At 45.6% G+C, this 23096-nt stretch overlaps 2 protein-coding genes across 3 annotated transcripts in view; one reads left to right on the top strand and one right to left on the bottom strand.

Moving 5' to 3' along the window:
* fam214a (family with sequence similarity 214 member A) overlaps positions 1-11669 on the bottom strand; it is a 26304-nt gene extending 14635 nt beyond the window's left edge. Inside the window, 1 exon segment of the mRNA XM_041895096.2 lies at positions 10362-11669. Within this exon segment, the coding sequence (XP_041751030.2) occupies positions 10362-10377 (16 nt within the window). The 5' untranslated portion in view covers positions 10378-11669.
* On the top strand, positions 11068-23096 carry LOC121580036 (acidic phosphoprotein-like). 2 transcript variants are annotated; one of them, XM_041895112.2, is made up of 3 exons: positions 11068-11152; positions 20032-20285; positions 22885-23096. In XM_041895112.2, the coding sequence occupies exons 2-3, from the start codon at positions 20114-20116 to the stop codon at positions 23094-23096; spliced, it is 384 nt and encodes a 127-aa protein (XP_041751046.2). In that variant the 5' UTR covers positions 11068-11152; positions 20032-20113. The 2 variants fall into 2 exon arrangements, with proteins under 2 accessions (XP_041751046.2, XP_045079407.1); XM_045223472.1 differs by lacking the exon at positions 11068-11152 and having other exon boundaries at positions 18437-20285.

The following is a 23096-nucleotide window of genomic DNA, read 5'->3' as shown; positions in this document are numbered from 1 at the left end:
TGTGAGAATGTGTGTATAGTGTGAGTATGTGTGAGTATGTGTACAGTGAGTGTGTATTATGTAAGAGGTGAGGTTTATAAAGAGCGGACTGACTGCAGAGCGGCACGCAGGTCTTATTATTAGAACTACTGCTGCTGTCCCTGAGAGGAGCTGGAACGGAGCCCACTGATCAGCTGGCCTAGTACACACACACACCAGTGTCATGGGGTGTGGAAAACGCCCCCAGGGTGCTGGACTAGTACAGGGGAGGGGAGAGGGTGTGTAGTTAATAGATCATGTAGTCGTGTTTAGGTCTGCTATATAGTGCTATAGTACAAAGAATACTGCTGTTGTTTTTTAGGCTTCAGCTAGAAGACAAGCTGATTAACTAATGGCCTAACTCACACACTTTCCTCTCCTTCTGGACAAACACACACTTTTTCTCCCTCTTTGCTAAATATCCAGGCTCCCACACTAGTCCAGAGAAACAGATGTTATAAGAAAAAAAAAAATAGAACTGATGAGACTGAAGCACTGAGAGGGGAGACCGTGTGAGTATGTACTTTTCCAGTTTCATCAATAGGCTACTATCAGTTCAGTTGTAATACCATTTTCCTCTGTTCCAAACCAAGGCCAGATCATCATGAACCCTCTACTGGTCATCAATACCTTGTTGACCTCTGGTTAGTCCAGTAGGGACAGTATCTAATCTAAGGTGGGTGTGGCTACTACCTAGTAATGCGCCATCTGTGGTCTGATGGGGGCATACAGTTCATACACTCACGCCCCTGCCTCTTTCTCTCGGAGTCTCTCCTTCTCACACACACACTTTCAGATTCAATTCATGAAACACACAGAGTCCGTATTAAACACACACACTATATTAGTGGTGGTAGGCAGTAGTGGGAGATTACAGACAGCTTCTCCATGGTAAATCTGATTACTGTTACAGCAGGGCAGGCCCCTCTGGGATAAATATAACTACACTACAGCAACTACCCAACACAAACCATAACCCCCACTAACACCAACCAGCATGAACCATAATCCCCACTAACACCAACCAGCATTAACCATACCCCCACTAACACCAACCAGCATGAACCATAACCCCCACTAACACCAACCAGCATTAACCATACCCCCACTAACACCAACCAGCATGAACCATAACCCCCACTAACACCAACCAGCATTAACCATACCCCCACTAACACCAACCAGCATTAACCATAACCCCCACTAACACCAACCAGCATTAACCATACCCCCAAAAAGCCATCAGCATGCTTCAGTTGGGCTGGCGCCTAGCCGAACTCGGCTAGCCGAATCAAACGAGTGTGCTAGCATACTCCCTTAAAATACCTTCGTTTGAAATACAAGAAAAAAAGCGGCAATAGTACTTTGTCCATTTTGAGACGCCGTAGCCAGTATATGCTTCCTCAAAATAGTCAGAATTAATCTAAAATAACTCAAGAAATCTGTCATTCATTTTGACGTTTTTGACGAGATCTTAATCGCAAATGTTACATCTAACTAAGTTGTTTGGTGCAGTATTTCTCAATGAAAAAATGTGCATGAAAACGAGTCGTCTCTCGTTGAAAAAACACTACTGTTGACCAATCCCTGACGAAGGGCGTAGACTTTGGCTCCGAACTTCAGCTTGCCTCTAGAAAAAAAATTACGTGTGCCCGAACAACCGAAAAAACCCTAATTGAACTCTTCCGAACGCCTTAACACACACACAGTAACACAAATATTACTACCTACAGGTTTCCCCTAGGATTTCTTCCAGCAGCAGTGGCAAAGTTAGCGGGGGGGTGGGGGCGTCGTAGTGGGCGTTGCCAATTGCGAGGCCTCTTACCAAAATCTTGAAAGGCCCTCCTCTTGGCAGCAGAGACCAAATTCTTCTGTTTTAAAAGGTCATTTCCTGCAATTCTACACATTTGGAACGTCGCTGCTAAATGAATATAGGGGAAACAATGAAAAACACACCTCAACACACACCTCAACACACACAGCCCTGAGGCTCCTCTCCTCCTCTGGTCATAGTGCACATCTATTTTGCATGGGGACAAAGGGTTGCCCTGGCAACACACAGCTCATGTTAATGTCCCATCACAGGGATTGTGTGTGCTGGAATGAGCTGGGGCTGTGTGTGAGCATCTGTGTACGTCTTTCCAGTGGCATGTTAGTCACGTGTGTGTGACTCATCTATGACATGTCTGTCTGTCACTGTGTGTGTGTGTTTTTACACAGACTCTTTGTTCTCCATGAGGCCTAATCTGTGCCTCCGTGACTGAAACAGACAGCAGTCCAGCCCACTCTACAGGAGCTCTGATTTAAGTTAGTGTTTTTCTAACTAGCCTACACTGTAGTGGCAAGCAAACAGAAAAGTGTTGTCAACACAAAGATATCGTTTCCTGTTCCATGTTATGTTGGCCTGCCCTGAAATCACATGCAGGAACAAGAGAGAGAGAATAGAGTTTGAAGTTTAGCCATGTTCAACTTTACAGTTTCCTGAGAGCTCTCTCTTTGTTCCCTCTATCTACCCCCCCACCCTCTCGCGCTCTCTTTACACAAAGGGGCAGATTCACAGCACGCATAGCAACACACATAGCTGCCTTCTGATTGGCTTAGAGGGTTCGGTACAGTTTTCTCCTTCTGCTCCTGTGAACTCAGCTGCTCTGGCTGCTTTTGTCTGGATCTCTCACACACATACACCAGGCCCAACGGACACACACACCTCTCAAACCTTCATTACTAGCTGCTGCAACAGAAGGGCTTTCACAGACACACACACCAGATTAAGCTTTTACTTGAGCCCTTATTGACCAACCGTTAACTTAAAACACTACCTCTAGTGACGAGTCTAACGAGAGCATTCAGCCTAGCTAAAGCTTTAATCATGATCCTGTGTGGACTGGGGTCAGCTCTGAAGGCATGCGAGATGTTTACCATTACAGGTGACTCTGACCAGACTAGCCCTGATCATGCCCTCACTAGGCTGGGTATAAAGATCTCCAGAGCCAGTGCTCTCACTCTGTAAAAGCCCACTCTTTGTCCCACTAATACTGATTACGTAACTGGCAGAGAGCCCGGCACAGCACAGGGTAGGATAGCCAGGTAGTACTCCCCGCTGTGTACCCACTATGGCCACCACAGCGGACTCTGATACCACTACACTCTATAGACTGATAGTCTGTGCTCTGCCCTTCAACCTAGGTTCTGAGGAGTTTACAGCCCCCATCAGCCACATGTTAGAGAATTCAGATTGTGTGGGTGTGTTTGGCACGCTCAGCAGGTCTCTCCTGCTGGTTGAGCCGGGTCTATCTGGCCTTGGTTGAACATGCGCATTCATGTGCCAACCCCCAAACACACACCTCTGACCTACAGCTCTTAGGAGATTACATTTCTGACACAGTGGACAAATTTAGCAACGTCAACAACGCTCCAAAGTGTGGCAGTCAGACTTTTTAAAGTGCTGAACTGAACTGGAGCTGGCCAGCCAGGGCCTAGGCCTAATATATCTCTGTATGACTGACTGACCTAGCCAGATCATGGCTGGTTCTTCTCTGCTACAGATAGAGGTCAGACGACTGACGACTCTGACATGTCCATCTATCTATCTGGCTATGAAAAGCCAACTGACATTAACTCTCCAGGTGTTGACCTCTTGCACCCTCTACAACCACTGTGATTATTAGTTGTCCCTGCTGGTCTTCTATGAACATTTGAACATCTTGAAGAACAATCTGGCATTAATGGCCATGTACTCTTATAATCTCCACCCGGAACAGCCAGAAGAGGACTGGCCACCCCTCAGAGCCTGGTTCCTCTCTAGGTTCCTGCCTTTCTAGATAGTTTTTCCTAGCCACCGTGCCTTTATATCTGCATTGCTTGCTCTCTGGGGTTTTAGGCTTGGTTTCTGTATAACCACGTTGTGACAACTTCTGTTGTAAAAAGGGCTCTATAAATATATTTGATTGATATCTATCTATCTATCAAATTCAATCTATCTAGACTGGTGGCCACTTGCCAAACCAGTTGTGCTTTAACCAATTCCTCTGTTGCTGGTAATCGTGTACAGGCCAGAGGCTACTGATAGTTGTCTATGTTCCACAATGTACAGTTGAAGGTGGAAGTTTACATACACCTTAGCCAAATACATTTATACTCAGTTTCACAATTCCTGACATTTAATCCTAGTAAACATTCCCCGTCTTAGGTCAGTTAGGATAACCACTTTATTTTAAGAATGTGAAATATCTGAATAATAGTAGAGAGAATGATTTATTTCAGCTTTTATTTCTTTCATCACATTCCCAGTTGGTCAGAAGTTTACATACACTCAATTAGTATTTGGTAGCATTGCCTTTAAATTGTTTAACTTGGGTCAAACGTTTCAGGTAGCCTTCCACAAGCTTCCCACCATAAGTTGGGTGAATTTTGGCCCATTCCTCCTGACAGAGCTGGTGTAACTGAGTCAGGTTTGTAGGCCTCCTTGCTCGCACACGCTTTTTCAGTTCTGCCCACACATTTTCTATAGGATTGAGGTCAGGGCTTTGTGATGGCCACTCCAATATCTTGACTTTGTTGTCCTTAAGACATTTTGCCACAACTTTGGAAGTATGCTTGGGGTCATTGTCCATTTGGAAGACTCATTTGCGACCAAGCTTTAACTTCCTGACTGATGTCTTGAGCTGTTGCTTCAATATCCACATAATTTTCCTTCCTCTTGATGCCATCTATTTTGTGAAGTGCACCAGTACCTCCTGCAGCAAAGCACCCCCACAGCATGATGCTGCCACCCCGTGCTTCACGGTTGGGATGGTGTTCTTCAGCTTGCAAGCGTCCCTCTTTTTCCTCCAAATATAACGATGGTCATTATGGCCAAACAGTCTATTTTTGTTTAATCAGACCAGAGGACATTTCTCCAAAAAGTAAGATATTTGTTGCAAATCGTAATCTGGCTTTTTATGGCAGTTTTGGAGCAGTGGCTTCTTCCTTGCTGAGCGGCCTTTCAGGTTATGTCGATATAGGACTCGTTTTACTGTGGATATAGATACATTTGTACCCGTTTCCTCCAGCATCTTCACAAGGTCCTTTACTGTTGTTCTTTTCGCACCAAAGTACGTTCATCTCTAGGAGACAGAACGCGTCTCCTTCCTGAGCGGTATGATGGCTGCGTGGTCCCATGGTGTTTAAACTTGCGTACTATTGTTTGTACAGATGAACGTGGAACCTTCAGGCGTTTGGAAATTCCTCCCAAGGATGAACCAGACTTGTGGAGGTCTACACTTTTATTTCTGAGGTCTTGGCTGATTTCTTTTGATTTTCCCATGATGTCAAGCAAAGAGGCACTGCGTTCGAAGGTAGGCCTTGAAATACATCCACAGGTACACCTCCAATTGACTCAAATTATGCAAATTAGCCTATCAGAAGCTTCTAAAGCCATGACATCATTTTCTGGAATTTTCCAAGCTGTTTAAAAGGCACAGTAAACTTAGTGTATGTAAACTTCTGACCCACTGGAATTGTGATACAGTGAATTATAAGTGAAATAATCTGTCTGTAAACAATTGTTGGAAAGATTACTTGTGTCATGCACAAAGTAGATGTCCTAACCGACTTGCCAAAACTATAGTTTGCTAACAAGAAATGTGTGGAGTGGTTGAAAAACTAGTTTTAATGACTCCAACCTAAGTGTATGTAAACTTCCGACTTCAACTGTATTCAATGGATCAAACCTAGATATCATGTGTCAATAGACAGCTCTGTTTCCAGATGCCTTTAAAAAATGGGCACAGCACAGGCAGACCAATCATCTGGGTAGGACTGTGTTGGCCTTGTTACTAAAATAAAGCAACAGAACAAGCTGCCAGCTGACTCTAACCATGTGGGAGTTCATCTCAGATATAGCATCAGCATGTGAGTGAGAGAAGACAGCCATGCATGGTGGTGGGCGGCCATGTTTAGAACAGTAAAGCTGTTGGCTGACTGTTGGAGGGAGGTGTGTTGTTGTTGGCAAAGAGGACTCTGACCCAGCAAGGGGACACTACTCAGCTCCAACTAAGGAATGTGTGAGAAATTGTCAAGTCTGTTACCTTCCTCTCCTCGTCTCCTCTAAAGTGGTTTCCTCATCTTGTCCCCTCTTCTTGATATGCACTGATCTGATTCTAAACACAGACAGGCTTGGACAGCAATATTTTAGATAGATTTGTCCAGGTCTTTCACATCAGTGAGGAAGGGGAGAGAAGAAGAAGTCAATATAGACTATTGACATGGAGCCCATATCACAGAGCATTCTATATGGGCCAGGGCAGGCATAGAGAGTGGTCCGCTCTGCTAATCCTTCCCAATGCCAGGAGGAAACTGAGCGGGCCAGATGGTTCCTACTTTTCCTGCTGAGCTGGTTGCCGGTTGGCTCTGCGCAACCATGGGGGAGGAGCCACAGCGGCACAGGAGGTGATAGGCACCCAGGAGCTGATGATGTCACTAACACAGAACCGGTTGGATCAGCACACTTACGTCCCGTGCTGGTTCTGAGCCAGAGCAACCATTGAGCCTGAGTTAGAGTGAGTGCGTGTGTGTCAAGCGTGAGCCCAAGTGACCACTGAGCTTGTGTGTGTGAGCATGAGCCTATGTGTGTGTGTGTACACGTGTGTGTGTGTCAGGCAAGCGTGAGCCAGATAAGACCCCCACAGTTACATAAGAGCATTACTGGGAGGACTGGTTGGAGCCGAATCACATGCTGAACTGGAACTGAACTACAGTACCGGCTAACACAGGAACCTGTCAGAGCCCTTTTGTGTTCAAAAGTTACACACCGCACCTTTAATAATAACAGGTTTATTATTATTGACAAAAGAATAGGCATGTTTTGGTTGGCCAGAGGTCTACAAAGACAGTCAGCACTTCAAAACACAACATGTCACGTCAAAACACAACATCAGCCTACACCCCAGTGACCAGATGTGTCTGACCCTTTCTGTGAGAAAACACCTGTCGTCGTACCTGAATGTCATTCTGTCTGGTTGGTGAATAACATAACACCTGTCCTGTTGTACCCGCCTGTGTGTATGGTGAATAACAAAACACCTGTTGTAGGTGAATCACTGCAAGAAGGAGAGGCTGGCATAATAGTCAGATTGACTGTCTGCGATTGTCCTGTCGGGCTTGGCTATCGGTGAGAGTTCACTCAACTCTGTGCTCTCCTGGCAGTTCTGGGCCTTGTGGGATGGGCTAAGGGGTAATCTGTCTGCGAGGGGTGTGGACGTCCCCTGAGACGCCTTGTTAGACCTTCAACAGGAAACACCTCCAAACAAACAACAATCCACACTGATTCTGGGGCACGTTCCAGTAGACCTTTATGTAAAGAAAGCTTGGATATGCCTTTAGTGACCAGGAACGTTCTGTTTCTTCTTCTCTTCACCTTCCCTCTATTCTTCTTGTCCTCCTCGTCTCTCTTCCCTTATTCTTTCCTCTCCAGAAACACGACTCATTGTGAGCTCATGTGTGTGTTGTAGCCTATGTTCTTAGTGTGTGTGTGTGTGTGTGACATCCGACCGTTTCCTTCCTCTTTTGTGACTGTTCTGCCATGGCTCTTTATGAGATCTGTTACAGCTGTGTGTGTGTGTGTGTGTGTGTGTGTGAAGTAAATATGTGGGTTGGTTCTTCTATCGTTGTACCCACAAGGATAGTAAAACAAGGAAAATTCTCCCTCGTGGGAGGACAAAGGCTATTTTAAGCTTAGGGGTTAGGTTTAGTGTTACAATTAGAGTTAGGGCAGGGTTTCCCAAACTCGGTCCTCGGGACCCCAAGGGGTTTTGGCGCTAGCACTACACAGCTGATTCAAATAATCCTCTGGTTGTGTTAGTTTCTCTCAGCCAGCACAGGGGCCACAGCACTAGCCTACATGTTGAACAACAAGTCAGTCAGATGACTTCACTTAGCACTGAGCTAAACCCTGCACTGTGATGGCTCCCTTTCTCACACACACGGTTGCAATCTAAAGTTGAAGAAAAAGCGCTTGTGAATCAGAATTTGTATAACAAGTAAAGCATTTTTTTTTTAAACAAGAAAAGGTTCTCTAAACATTCTCTCCGTTACATTGTGGGTGTGTGAATCAAGACAGGGTAAGCCTACTGGGCTAAAGCCTAGAGAAACTAACTCCTCTCACTAGTTCAGTGTAGAGGCTAGAATGCTCAGTAAACACCTTCCTCGCCAGGGAGATGACAGAGGAGAGAGGGGGTCTGGGAGGAGCAGGAGAGGATAAGACAGGAAAGGAGAGGAGAACGGGATCAGGACAAATGGAGGAGAGAGATAGTGTCAGAGGAGTACAGGGAGGGCAGTCTGTCTGCTTTTTCCACCAGAGGAACAGTATGTCCCATAATAACAATAGAACAGAGGGAGCATCGGCTGGCCTGTCATATGTGAACTGCTCCAGAGCAGCTTCTATTGCAATTAGACATTATTAATAGAACCACTGTGACAGACCGACAGGGAGCAAACAGCACACATAATCTATATGAGGGGTAAGGGAAAGAACGGGTGGAGTCCCGTGTGGCTCAGTTGGTAGAGCACGGCACTTGCAACGCCAGGGTTGTGGGTTTGATTCCCACGGGGGACCAGTACAAACAAATTTGAAAATGTATGCACTCACTACTGTAAGTCGCTCTGGATAAGAGCGTCTGCTAGATTACTAAAATGTAAATGTAGTCCAACTACAGTAACTTGTGATCCAGCAGGAAAGGCCAGATCTGTCTCTCTAGCTCAGTAAAAGTGTGTGTGTGTAGTTGTTTACAATTGGCCATGCAACAACAACAAAACATCTGCAGTGTGTAGTACAGTAAGTGTGTGTGATTTAATTACTATATGTACAGTGTGTGTTTACCACATCCATGGCCCATATGTCAGAGCCATGAACCCTGGGTTATTATTAAAGGTAAAGCCAGTCAGTGTGTTCAGGACAGGGGTTAAATCTCAGCCTTGTGGTGTTGGAGGACATGTTTACACCCTGACATTGGGTAGGGAGTCATGTTACAGTGTCAGTAGGCTGTAGGATGGGGTGTAGGACACTGATGGTGTGGGGTTTGTTGTGTGGTAGGAAAAACTATCTCTGATTGTGCTTCCTTTGTCTGACAGTGGTTGCTGTGTGACCACATCAAACCTCTGAAGTAGTTACAGGCCCTGCCTATTGTCTGACTAGTGACAACAGGTCCCAGTAGATAGAGACAGAGCTAGTACAGAAGAGACAGGCCTATTGTCTTACTACAGATCTCAGAACAGAAGATATAGATAGGAATATTGCCTTACTACAGGCCTCAGAACAGTAAATAGAGACAGGCCTATTGTTTGACTCCATGTTTGGTGGTAACCAAAACAAACAGAGGCTGAATGTCTTCTGATTGACTGTAATGTGATAAGGCCAAAGAGTATCAGCTAGCTGCTCTGAACTCCAATGAGCTGCTGCTGTTGTTGTCCCTACAAGAATCATAACCAACCTTGGATTAATGACAAGCATGTTGAAGCAATCACTACATTAGTAGACTATGTCCAAGCAGGCAGGCAGGGTGCATACAATACAGTCCATGTATTCCTAATAGAGCTGGCATTACAGACCACTGCTGCTGTGGTTGCATAACCCTGACATGAAAACAAACAAAGCTGGCTGCCCAGCAGGCTTCATGTAAATCATACATCATGTTAACACACAGACAGTACAGCAGGCAGAGAGCAGATCGAAGTCTCTGATCATGGTGATGATTCCGGGTCACAGTGAAGATGTTCAGTTCGAACAAAGGCCTTTGAGCATTGCAGCATACCCATACCAGAGACTGACAGAATAACGCAGAGCTCTCAGGCACACAAAGGAAGCTTGAGCGGCTTTATCATGCAGTCAGCTGTTCCACCATGTCAGTGTGACCTGGTGCGTTTTGTTCCCCAAAAACAGCTTTTTTACAGAAATGACAAGATGACATTATGTTGTTATAATTGAACCACTGCTCAGATATCTGTAGCCATGTTGTTAACCTATCCATTGTGTAATTTGGCAGTCAGAACGTCCTAATTTCCGTGGCCTCACTGGGTCAGGTTGACTTTGTTATCAACACAGGCAGGCAGCAAGCAAGTTAACCAGCTGTTACATCACTCTCTCTCTCCCCCCGATTCCTCTCCCTCTTCCGGGGGACTGCCTGGCTGGCTACATTCTGCTGGTCCAACAACACACACTGCCAACGATGGATAATTTCAATATGATCATCATGACCCTATTAGTACTGCAATGATTGGCACTGTAGTGTAGGCTCACACAGACGCATACCATTAACAGTATAGCTACTGCTAGTTGGCATGGAATAAATCCTTGTAGATCAGCTTACCTCGCTCTGGTTTCATGTTAGCCAGTGTCATCTGGATCCCTCTGGGAATCTGGCAGCCTCTTATGTCTGTCTGTCTTCGGTCTGAAGACTCCCGTCCACACAGCCCTGACAGCAATATAATGATGTGTGTCTGAATGTGTGGATCCAAATCTTCCAAAGGATTGCTGACTTACTGCATTAAGCAACAATACCAGCTGGGTAGCCTGTATGCTGCCAATCGCCCCCTACCTGACAAAGCAACGCTTTGTTAGCAAACTGCTACTGTACAGGTCCATCGAGTCGCACTGTTAACTGGCCAACGTACAGTTGAGCTAGCTAGCTAAATCTGACCGTCAAACGATAGATTAGCTCCGAGCTATTGGTTTGTCAACCACCTAGTTAGCCAACAAGGCATTGAGCTGACAACCTGACTGTCTACCCCCAAAAATAAACGTCTCAAATTCCACCACCAAAACCACAGCAGTAGTCCCGTCACGAAGCATCTCTCTCTCTCTTTCAGCTTGTTGTGCTACTGTAACCTCACCTACTTGGCTTAGCTAACGTGGCTTTAGCTAGCTGACCAAGCAAACAACACACAGGCATCTGATCTGATGACAACCTTCTCAAACAAACACCCCAACCCCCACGCGCAGGTAGCTAGAGTGATCCACCTCAGCTAACAGTGGGCTCGAGTCTAGAGGACAGACCTCGTTCAACGGATCATTCTGAAAAACAGCCAACGTTAGCTAGATAGCTAAACGTTGTGTTGTCCAGAAGCATCGGCTCCACTTGTCGTCTTGAAACATAGTGAGGTAAAGTAGCCACATCCCTTGTCAGTTACCTAGTTATTGTTGGTTAGCTTTCTCTCATATCAAAAGTTTGTCAGAAAACAAAGCTGACCATCTATTTCCCAACTCGTTGCAGCGGTTAGCGAGATTTTTTCTTCCTCCAAAACAACGGTTCGCTGGCTAGCTAACTTCGTCCAACTCGATAACACAGTACAGGCGCATACCGTTCGCAACAAAATTATATTTTGTGCTCTTTCTTATCCATAAACTATTTTGTGTGCTCTCTCCCCCTTCACCTCTCTCTACCAATGTCCCCTTGTCAAAACAGATCAGCGCAGTCTTTTCTGAGTCACGTGTCCCAACAACAGCTAGACCACTTTCCTGTATCTGCCCTCGAGTGAACCTGCTGCGATAGCAACCGTGATCTCTAAACTTTTTGGTTACAGTTTGACAATGTGTCAAGATGACAACAAATACCATACACTAAAACACGGTTCAAAGTAACAATATAACTCTGTGTAAGGGTACCTCAGGCCATGATTGATACATTGTAGCGGGACGGCCACTGCTCAGCTTTGATTGGATGGTGGATTGAATGCGCGTTCACGTCTGCACGTGTATTATTTTTTATGTGAACATTTTGTTCAGATACAGATTAGTGATGCGTTCACGTGTTGCTCCTCTGAGTTTTATTTTTCGTAGTTGTGATGTCGGAAATATGAGTTCATTTTATTAATGTGCTTTTTGGTCTGAATAATTCTTCAACCAATATGATTAGCAGATTTTAGCTAGCTTTATAAATCAAATCAAATGTTATTTGTCACATACAGGTGTTTAGCAGATGTTATTGCGGGTGTAGCGAAATGCTTGTGTTCTAGCTCCAATGGTGCAGTAATATCTAACAAGTAATATCTAACAATTTCACAACATATACCCAATACACACAAATCTAGTAAGGAATGGAATTTAAGAATATATACATATATGGACAAGCAATGACAGAGCAGCATGGACTAAGATACAGTAGAAAATTATAGAATATAATACAGTATATACATATGAGATATATGAGTGCCAGATATGTAAACATTATTAAAGTGATGAGTGTTCCATTTCTTAAAGTGGCCAGTGATTTCAATAGGCAGCAGAGGCCTCTAATGTGCTAGTGTTGGCTATTTAACAGTCTGATGGCCTTGAGATAGAAGCTGTTTTTAATTCTCTCAGTCCCAGCTTTGATGCACCTGTACTGACCTCGCCTTCTGGATGATAGCCTGGGTGAACAGGCAGTGGCTCGGGTGGTTGATCTCCTTGATGATCTTTTTGGCCTTCCTGTGACATCGGGTGCTGTAGGTGTCTTGGAGGGTGGGTAGATTGCCCCCGGAAATGGGTTCGGCAGACCGCACCACCCTCTGAGAGCCCTGCGGTTGCGGGTGGTGCAGTTGCCGTACCAGGCACTGATACAGCCCGACAGGATGCTCTCAATTGTGCATCTGTAAAAGTTTGTGAGTGTTTTAGGTGCCAAGCCAAATTTCTTCTGCCTCCTGAGGTTGAAGAGGCTCTGTTGCACCTTCTTCACCACACTGTCTGCATGGGTGGACCATTTCAGTTTGTCAGTGATTGCATCTAAAGCCGAGAGGAGGTGGCCTGAGGAGGCAGCACGGGTCGAGGCTGGAACGTGGACCCAAAAATTTCTTGGGGGGGGCTTAAAGGAGTGTGTGGTGTCAGGTAGGAGACCTGCGCCTACTCCTGGACTTACCGTGGAGGCGAGTGCCCGGGCCGTGTTGCGCAGTGCGCATGGTGTCTCCTGTTACGCAGGCATAACGGTTCGTGCATTCATCACGTATGTCGGCCGGGCTAGATTGAGCGTTGAGCCGGATGTCATGAAGCCGGCCCAACGCATCCTGGCCACCAGTGCGTCTCCTCGGGCCGCTTACATGGCACCAGCCTTACGCATGGTGGCCCCGGTTCGCCCACATAGGCCGGGTGCGGGTTATTCCACCTCCCCGTACTGGTCGGGCGACGGGGAGCATCAACCCGGGTAAGGTTGGGCAGGCTCAGTGCTCAAGGGGGCCAGTAAGCCTGCACGGTCCGGTATTTCCGGCGCCACCTCCCCGCTCCAGCCCAGTACCACCAGTGCCTACACCACGCACTAGGCTTCCTGTACGTCTGCAGAGCCCTGTGTCTCCTCCACGCACTAGCTGTATGGTGCGTGTCTCCAGCCTTTTCCCACCAGTGCCTACACCACGCACCAAGCCTCCTGTGTGTTCCCCGAGTCCTGTGCGTCCTGTTGCTGCTCTCCGCACTAGGCCTTATGTGCGTCCCCAGGGTCCAGCATGCCCTGTTCCTGCTCTCCGCACTAGGCCTTATGTGCGTCCCCAGGGTCCAGCATGCCCTGTTGCTTCTCCCCGCACTAGCCCTGAGATGCGTGTCCTCAGCCCGGTACCTCCAGTTCCGGCACCACGCACCAGGCCTACGGTGCGCCTCAGACGGCCAGAGTCTGCCGTCTGCCCAACGGGGCCTGAACTGCCCGTCTGCCCTAAGGCGCTTGAACTGGCCATCTGTACTGAGCCTGCAAAGCCGCCCGTCTGCCATGAGCCTTCAAAGCCGTCCGCCAGACCGGGAGCCGCTAGAGCCTTCCGCCAGACAGGATCAGCCAGAGCCTTCCGGCCAGACAGGATCAGCCAGAGCCTTCCGCCAGCCATGAGCAGCCAGATCCGTCAGCCAGCCATGAGCAGCCAGATCCGTCGGCCAGCCATGAGCAGCCAGATCCGTCGGCCAGCCATGAGCAGCCAGATCCGTCGGCCAGCCATGAGCAGCCAGATCCGTCAGCCAGCCATGAGCAGCCAGATCCGTCAGCCAGCCATGAGCAGCCAGATCCGTCAGCCAGCCATGAGCAGCCAGATCCGTCAGCCAGCCATGAGCAGCCAGATCCGTCAGCCAGCCATGAGCAGCCAGATCTTTCAGCCAGCCATGAGCCGTCCAGCCAGGATCCGCCAGAGCCGTCCAGCCAGGATCCGCCAGAGCCAGCCAGCCAGGATCCGCCATTGAGTCCGGTGCTGTCCCTTAGCCCGATGCTGTCCCTTAGCCCGGTGCTGCCCCTTATCCTGGTGCTGCCTCTTAGCCCGGTGCTGCCCCTAAATCCAGGTGGGGTAAGTTGGAGGGTGGTCATGTGGAGGAGGCTAGGGAAGCGGGTGGTGACTAAGGTGGGGTGGGGTTTTTGTTGTGATTTAAAAATCGGCATTTCTTTCCCCCCTCGCGCTGTTTCTCTCTCTCCCGACGCGCCATGGGGTACGCCAAGGAACTTGAAGCTTTCCACTTTCTCCACTGCGGTCCCGTCGATGTGGATAGGGGGGTGCACCCTCTGCTGTTTCCAGCGAGCTAACGTTGTTTATAATAAAGTTAGCTGGCTTGTTTAAATTGTTGAACATTGACAATATGGTCAAAGTAGCTACATTTTACCCATATTGTAGTTGTCCTTTTTTGGTTGACAAGATAAAAGGTCATTGGTGAAACGTCACAACGTCGCTAACTCAGGAGGCAATTTTCTCAGAGTTTCCCACTTGTAATGCTCATTTGGAGGATCGACTGCGAAGTGACTAGGAACTTCTGATAACTCTAACAGCACGTGAACGCAGCATAGGCCAGATGAAAAGTGTGATAATATTGGAGCACTTTGACAATTCAAATTTGAGATGTTCTTTGTTTGAACTGTGAATAGTAATCAGTGCTTTGATTGTCTTTGAAAGTGAAACATTGAATCGGTCAATAATGACAACAGGAATCCAGGCCACCAGCTCTCAGTAGGCATATAATAAGATTAGGGATGTTTTATTTATTACTCAGTGCTCACTATTGATCATTTTGAGTAATATTGTTAACCATGTATTGCTCACAGAGGAAAAATGGTCATAGATCCACTCAGAGCAACAATAAATTCAGAGCAACAATAAATCCTACCACTGCAGTGCTGTCATAACGTAACACAACAACTAGGTGGAGTCCTTGACCCAGCCTGAGAAATAGAGGTCGCTGTCAGTTCAAAATGACAAAGGGTGGCTTCCTTGCTACACTTTATATACAAAAGTATGTGGACACCCCTTCAAATTAGTGGATTCGGCTATTTCAGCCACATCTGTTGTTGACAGGTGTATTAAATTGAGCACACAGCCATGCAATCTCCATAGACAAACATTGTCAGTAGAATGGCCTTACTGGAGAGCTCAGTGACTTTCAACGTCGCACCGTTATAGGATGCCACCTTTCCAACACGTCACTTCGTCAAATGTATGCCCTGCTAGAGCTGCCCCGGTCAACTGTAAGTCCTGTTATTGTGAAGTGGAAACGTCTAGGAGCAACAACGGCTCAGCCTTGAACTGGTAGGCCACACAAGCTCACAGAACAGGACCGCCAAGTGCTGAAGCAACATTCACTACCGAGTTCCAAACTGCCTCTGGAAGCAACGTCAGCACAAGAACTGTTCGTCGGGAGTTTGATGATTCTGTGCTTCCAAATTCGTGGCAAAAGTTTGGGGATGGCCCTTTCCTGTTTCAGCATGACAATGCCCCCGTGCGCAAAGCGAGGTCCATACAGAAATGGTTTGTCGAGATCGGTGTGAAAGAACTTGACTGACCTGCACAGAGCCCTGACCTCAACCCTATCGAGCACCTTTGGGATGAATTGGAACGCCAACTGCGAGCCAGGCCTAATTGCCCAACATCAGTGCCCGACCTCACTAATGCTCTTGAGGCTGAATGGAAGCAAGTCCCCGCAGCAATGTTCCAACATCTAGTGGAAAGCCTTCCCAGAAGAGTGGAGGTTGTTATAGCAGCAAAGGGGGGACCAACTCCATATTAATGCTCATGATTTTGGAAGGAGATGTTCGACGAGCAGGTGTCCACATACTTTTGGTCATGTAGTGTATTTCATTATTGCACTCAAACTTGTTGACCTATAAGCTGCTTGCTCTTGAAGGTCATCATTGAAACTATCTTGATGGTTGTGCGTGTGTGTTCGCACGCATGTGTGATTCCAAAACAAATGCTACTGACAGATAACCTGTTATGCAGCTATGGCATGTCTGTCTCCACTCTGGTCCCTGATCCATTCTCTATACAACCTGTCCTACAGTGTCTGGATGGGTGGGACATTCAATTAAATAAACAGAAAACACATTTTAAAGGGTCAGTTTTGCCTCATTTGACATGCTTGGAACAAAGGAAACCCTGTATGATCTGTGATGATGACAACACAAAGAGACCTCAGTAGAACAACATACTGTATCAGCTGGAGGAATCCCTCTGCAGGTGACTGAGTTATACTGTGTTATGTTGCAACCTAGTGGTGAAGAGTAGAAGTGCAGCGTATCAGTGGGCATTTAAAAGAACATGTGGGGGGTAGGTGCCAGTTGCAGTTCAAAACAAATTGTATCTACTACATACATATGAAATACACTTTTGAGTCTAACATCAATAGTGAAGGAAATGACACGAGTCAGATGCTGGAATTCCAACTGTTTATTTTCTACTTTTTAGTGACTGCAGAAAAGGTTAAATTTGAACACTGAAAAACTAAAGCTGGATGACATCATTACTTGCTTCTCTTTATTATTTTGTATTCCAATGTTTGTTTTGTTTAGCAAACACAGCAGATGTTGCACGGCACTGAGAGAGCAGCAGCAAAGCCAAGAGTATTAGAACCTATATGATAAAACCAATCAAGCTATGAGATACTGTGGCCCATGAGGACAAAGTGTCTTAGCGTAGGAGTACTGATCTAGGAGAAAGTCTCCCCACTTATTTATTAGGATTCAAAGGGAAAAAGTGATCCTAGATCAGCACGCCTACTGTGAGACGCTTTGTGAATATGGGCCAAGAACTGTGCACCTCTATACGAGCCTGAGAGAGTGACACCTAGCCCAACATCCCTCTAGCCCATCACACACAGAAACACAACTAGAGACTATGATGATTGATATGAAGGACAGACGGCTTCAGAGGAAGGATAGATGGAAAAAAGAACAATGGACGCCTGTCACTGGCTGGTTTACACCAGAACAACTCAGTGTGAACTGGAAAATGCAGAAACAACTACTGGGTTCTCTTTGGAAATAAATGTCAGCGAGTTGGTTTAGGTATTTTTTTTGTTCAACAAAACCTTCCAGAACTCTTTATAATATATGAGTCATCTCTGGAAGAGGCCCCAAGAAAGGTTACAAAATTCCTGGAACTTTCAATAAATTCCCTGGTTTTCCAGAAGTCCTGGTTGGAGGATTCCGGATTTCCTGCTTTATTTCCTCCCGATTCCAGGTAACCTCCAACTGTGATTTCAGGTAAACCAGGGATTTTTTTGCAAACCTACCCCCCAGTGAGGGGCTCACCCCCCTTTATTGTATTAGTGTTTTCACATTTAAAATGACACCCTATTGCCTTTAGCACACTACTTTTGTAGGGAATAGGGTACCACCTCAGATTTGCCCAAACGTCTGATTGTCTCAGGCGCTGCAGTACTGTGATGAGACTCAGCATGATTTGGGACACACACAGTAACACACACATGCACAGAAGCACACAGAAACACACACACAGACAGACAGACAAATATATGCACGCAAGCATGGCGCATGCACATACACACCACACACACACACACACACACACACACACAAACCCACACACACACACACACACACACACACACACACACACACACACATACTCACACACACAGCCTGTCTAGTTCTACAATGTAACTACTCTTGTCTGCAGGGCTATTCCCATTGAACTGTATGGCCTGTGGAGATTGAATGCAAGAGAAAGTAACAGAGGGCTGAAAGCTAAAACATCTGGACTCCACTTAACTGTGTCAGGATCCACTGTAACAGGGCCTGTTCTAAGAAGGAAGGCCACACTACTGAGAAATGAGATGAGCACTAAACAGCTTAAAGCTGCTAAACTGAGTTCACTGACCACACACACACACAGACCAGAGAAGTGCTGTCCCACCCATATACACACACAAGTTTCTTAGTAGGTTTATTAGACTTTGCTCATTGTCATTACACGAGTTTGCACCAAACAACAGACACGGGGTGGAGCTAGGCGGCAGAGACACAATATTATGAATAAGAGGCCTGTGTTTCAAATCACACCCTAATCCCTATATAGGGCACTTCATCACACCATATTCCCTACCTAATGCACTACATCACCTATATGGAATAGGATTTAATTTGAGATGCAGTTCAGAACAAGCTCTGTGACCCCACCCCTGGAAGGCCTGCTGCCCCGCCCAGACCCCACCCATCCCACTACTAACTCCACCCACCTCACTCTGTGTATCAGACAGCAAAGTGACTCAGATCAGTCCTCAGGGACCAACTATTTCATATATCTGATGTATTCCAACACTAACACACCTGATTCAACTAGTCAAGGGCTTTATGATTAGTTGACTTAGTTGAAAGAGGAGTGCAAGTGTTGGAATAGACCTAATATGTGAAATGGTTGGTGGTCCAATACCTGATTCACACATTTGTAACCAGGCCACCACATTACAGCTCGGCTTGGCCCTATAGTATGCATGTCAGGCACCAGAGGACTGGGTTGAGCAACACTGAGAGGACTTGCAGCCCTGGTTTAGTTTAAAACAACACTTCAGATTGTACATTTAAACAGGACATTTCCTACACGGCTGAGTAACCTTGACTACAGAAGCCCCCGGCCTACAGCCTTCTACTAACATCTATACCCGTGCTGCGAATGGCAAATCAAAACTCAACATCTCCTAAACTCACAAATGCCAGTGCTTTTTCAAACATTTTACATCGTTTATTTTTCCTTTTTTTCTCCACTTTTTGGTTTGTTTTAGAAATCTTTGGATGTTCATTATTATTATTAATACTATTAAAATAAAAATGTAAAAGTCAAAAGAATAGAAAACACATTACACACTGCTGCTTGTTTGACAGCGGTTGAGCAAAGTACGTACCAACTGTATAACTTTTGTCTGCATCTGAAATGACACCCTATACAGTGCACTACTTTTGAATAGAGCCATAGGGTTTGGGTTAGTAGAGATGTGATTTATCCTGAATAATCAGAAATTCTTGGTTTTCTGACATTATCTTCCATTCATATGAAACTAACATAGCCCCTAGTCCAAATCCTGATCCTGATTTTCAATGTTGTCCTGATCACATCCCTGGATTAGCCATAGGGTTCTGGGCAGAAGTAGTGCACTAAATAGGAAACAGGATGTAGTGTCAGATGTGTGTCAGCCCGTTGTCAGGGCAATGGTGTGGTCTCTGGCAGTGTTCAGAACACATGATGAAGCGACGGAGCTGAGATACAGGAGAAGAAGTATACAAACCCACTCCTTCATCTGATCTAAGCAGGAGACTGTTATAAGGCTGTAACACAAAACTGAATGTTCATTTGGTTGTTTTTTTTGGTTGTTTTCGCTCAAAAAATCTACTATATACAAATCTAGATTTTCTACTAAGGCATAAATTAAAGCAATGGTTAAGCAATAATACAAAAACACAATTAAATTAAAACGAAATCATCACAACACAGAAGAAGAGAAAATTAAAAAATATGAACACATTATCACAGCAGTTGTTGGTTTTACCCTGTAAAAAACAATAGTCTACCATCATTATAATATCGGAATAAGTACCCAATGTCTGATAACAAAATAGTACACTTCATCTCTCCATCCAGACAAGTTTCAAACCTCAAGACCCTGAAACTTGTCCTCTGCGACCTTAAACAGAACACTTCTGCCAAAACAAATGTCCAGAATAAATAAGAACCATAAAGCTTTTTGAAATAAGTAACAATAACAACATTAGTTACCAAACTAGTTGAGTTCTTCCTTGACCCACTTTGACTCTCTATCCACAGAACCACAGAGGTCTCACTATGAGGTATTCAGAGACAAACACGGCCAGAGTGCTGGGCCTTCCTTCAAAGGGGAGGAGAGAGGATGGGAGGAGAGGGGAGGGAGGGTGGGCTGGGGAGACAGAAGAAGAAGAAGAAGAAGAAGAAGAAGAAGAAGAAGAAGAAGAAGAAGAAGAAGAAGAAGAAGAAGAAGAAGAAGAAGAAGAAGAAGAAGAGCTTTGGTATATCAGCAGGAGTGGAGATCAGAAATTCCTTTGGTATGTTTCATTGCATGGTAGAGCTGGCGAAAGCACCACTTGTGAGAGAGCGAGCGAGAGAAAAAGGGAGAGAGAGAGAGAGAGAGAGAAGGAGAAGGAGGGAGAGAGTGAGAGATATTCCTTTAGTCTTCAGTAATGGCCCGTCTCTACAGGCTGAGGTATTCAAAGAGTAAAAGGTCAAAGGTCAGAGAGGTCATAGAGAGGTCAACAGTGGTTTAACACTTTGGTTCAAGCAAGGCACTCGTCCTGGGAGTTTTAGAGAGGTTGTCAACATGTCTGTATAGAACGTTCAATGTTGTCAACGTATCATTCTAGAACGTTTTCAACATGTCTGTCTAGAACGTTGTCAACATCATTCTAGAATGTTGTCAACATGTCTGTGTACAATGTTGTCAACATTCTAGAACGTTGTCAACATATCATTCCCGAACGTTGTCAACGTCTGTCTAAAAGGTTGTTAACATCATTCTAGAATTTTGTCAACATATCATTCTTGAACGTTGTCAACATTTTATTCTAGAATGTTGTTAACATGTATGTCTAGAGTGTTGTCAACATCTTTGTTGTTTTGGTAACATAGTCTACAGCTTCAGTATCATGTCTACCTATAGCTTTATAATTAGAGAGCAGAGATGAAGAGAGACCAAGCAGAGCAGGGGGAGGAGAAGAGGGGGGGGGGTAAGGATAAGGACATACAGTAAACCTTCTATCCACATCACTCATGTCGGCCGTGCAATGACAAAATCTTTGGTTATCTTTGGTATCATCAAAGTGATAGAAATCACAAATGGAAATTGAGTGAGGTAGCATCTTTGGTTCACACTATAAAATATCAGTAGGTCTTAACACAGAGTTTTCTTTATCCTCTTCTTTGTTGTTTTCTTTTCGACATGAGGAAGCAGCTCTCGCTTGGCTTTGCTTCATTTGATGTATTACTCATTAACATGGAGAGGAGCTACAGTAACCCACAGACAGAGGCAGAGATACCCCCACTCCCAGCCCAGAGACAGTACTGGTACCGCAGACATGGAGAGGAGCAAAGGAGCTAACCAAGCCCATAGACAGTAAACCCCACACAATTTGACCCATACTTTGGGAAAGCAGGCCACTGTAGTGCTTCCTTCCTGGTGCTGACATGCATAGCATCCATCCACACCCACTGAGGTGAGATGGAGAGATGGAGGGGAGAAATGGAGGGAGAGGAGAGATACTGGGTGAGGATGAGAGGAGGAGAAATGGCAGTGGTGTAAAGTATGAAAAATGTATGCACTCACTAACTGTAAGTCGCTCTGGATAAAAGTGTCTGCTAAATGACTAAAATGTAAATGTAAGTACTTAAGTAAAAATACTTTAAAGTACTACTTAAGTAGTTTTTTGGGGTATCTGTACGTTACCTTACTATTTATATTTTTGACAACTTTTACTTTTACTTCACTACATTCCTACAGAAAATATTCCTACAATTACATTTACTTTTGATACTTAAATATATTTCAAACCAAATACTTTTAGACTTTTACTCAAGTAGTATTTTACTGGGTGACTTTCATTTTTACTCGATTCCTTTTCTAATAAGGTATCTTTACTTTTTTAAAGTATGACAATTGGGTACTTTTTCCACCACTGAGAGATGGAGAGAGAGGAAGAGAGGAGAGATGGAGGGATAGGAGGAGAGGAGAGCTGGAGGGATAGGAGGAGAGAGATGGAGGGATAGGAGGAGAGGAGAGATGGAGGGATAGGAGGAGAGGAGAGATGGAAGGATAGGAGGAGAGAGATGGAGGGATAGGAGGAGAGGAGAGATGGAGGGATAGGAGGAGAGGAGAGATGGAGGGATAGGAGGAGAGGAGAGATGGAGGGATAGGAGGAGAGAGATGGAGGGATAGGAGGAGAGGAGAGATGGAGGGATAGGAGGAGAGAGATGGAGGGATAGGAGGAGAGAGATGGAGGGATAGGAGGAGAGGAGAGATGGAGGGATAGGAGGAGAGGAGAGATGGAGGGATAGGAGGAGAGTAGAGATGGAGGGATAGGAGGAGAGAGATGGAGGGATAGGAGGAGAGGAGAGATGGAGGGATAGGAGGAGAGGAGAGATGGAGGGATAGGAGGAGAGGAGAGTGTTAACAGTCACACTCAGGTCTTTAAAAATACTCTTTACAACAGCTACAAAATATAATACATTATTCTTTGGTTGTACTTCTTGCTGTGATTTTGTCAAAGTGATTTGGTATTATAACTGCATACAGTCTACGCTACCTGCCCTGGAGTGGAGAAAGCTTTGGTTTTCATTTTTACTGTTTCAACACGTACAGGAAGAAAGCACTACGGAATGGGTCAGGGGTTATGGGTCATGGTTAGCAGCCTCTACTAGGGTGATTTCCCCCCTCCCCTGTCTGCTCTTCCAGTGAAGGAGGTAGAAGTAGCCCCTAATCACTGATCCTGGGTCAGAAACAGTATTTATTTCATCCTTCTAATGGTTAGTGATAAGATTGGGGGCAAGGTAATATGAACCTAGATCAGTTTATGGCAGCTTCTACCTGGAGTGTCTGGGGTTTACTGACGGACAGAAAACTCTGACCAATCAAATGTCTGTTTGTCCTCACAGACAGAAACTCTGACCAATCCAAATGGCTGCTGAACATTCCAGTGGCTCCTGTAAGATTCCTCCTCAAAGCTGATTGGCCCGTCCCACAGGATCTCCATCCACTGGTCAGAACCCACACAGCTGATAGGCTGATTAAACGTCCATCCAGAGGCCCTCCCTCAAACCGACCAGTCAAAGATAAGGACAGTGGGCGGGAGGTATTAAAGCTGTGA

The sequence above is a fragment of the Coregonus clupeaformis genome, chromosome 1 (assembly GCF_020615455.1).
Source record: "Coregonus clupeaformis isolate EN_2021a chromosome 1, ASM2061545v1, whole genome shotgun sequence".
In the NCBI taxonomy this organism is placed as follows: domain Eukaryota; kingdom Metazoa; phylum Chordata; class Actinopteri; order Salmoniformes; family Salmonidae; genus Coregonus; species Coregonus clupeaformis.
This window is presented reverse-complemented; position numbering and strand designations above follow the sequence as displayed.

Bases quoted from the DNA above. Each gene is read 5' to 3' on its own strand.
- LOC121580036 (XM_041895112.2), top strand. From the start codon at position 20,114: ATGGGAGGAGAGGGGAGGGAGGGTGGGCTGGGGAGACAGAAGAAGAAG. The intron at 20,286-22,884 runs GTATGTTTCATT...TTGTCCTCACAG, and splicing joins GGAGATCAGAAATTCCTTTG to ACAGAAACTCTGACCAATCC.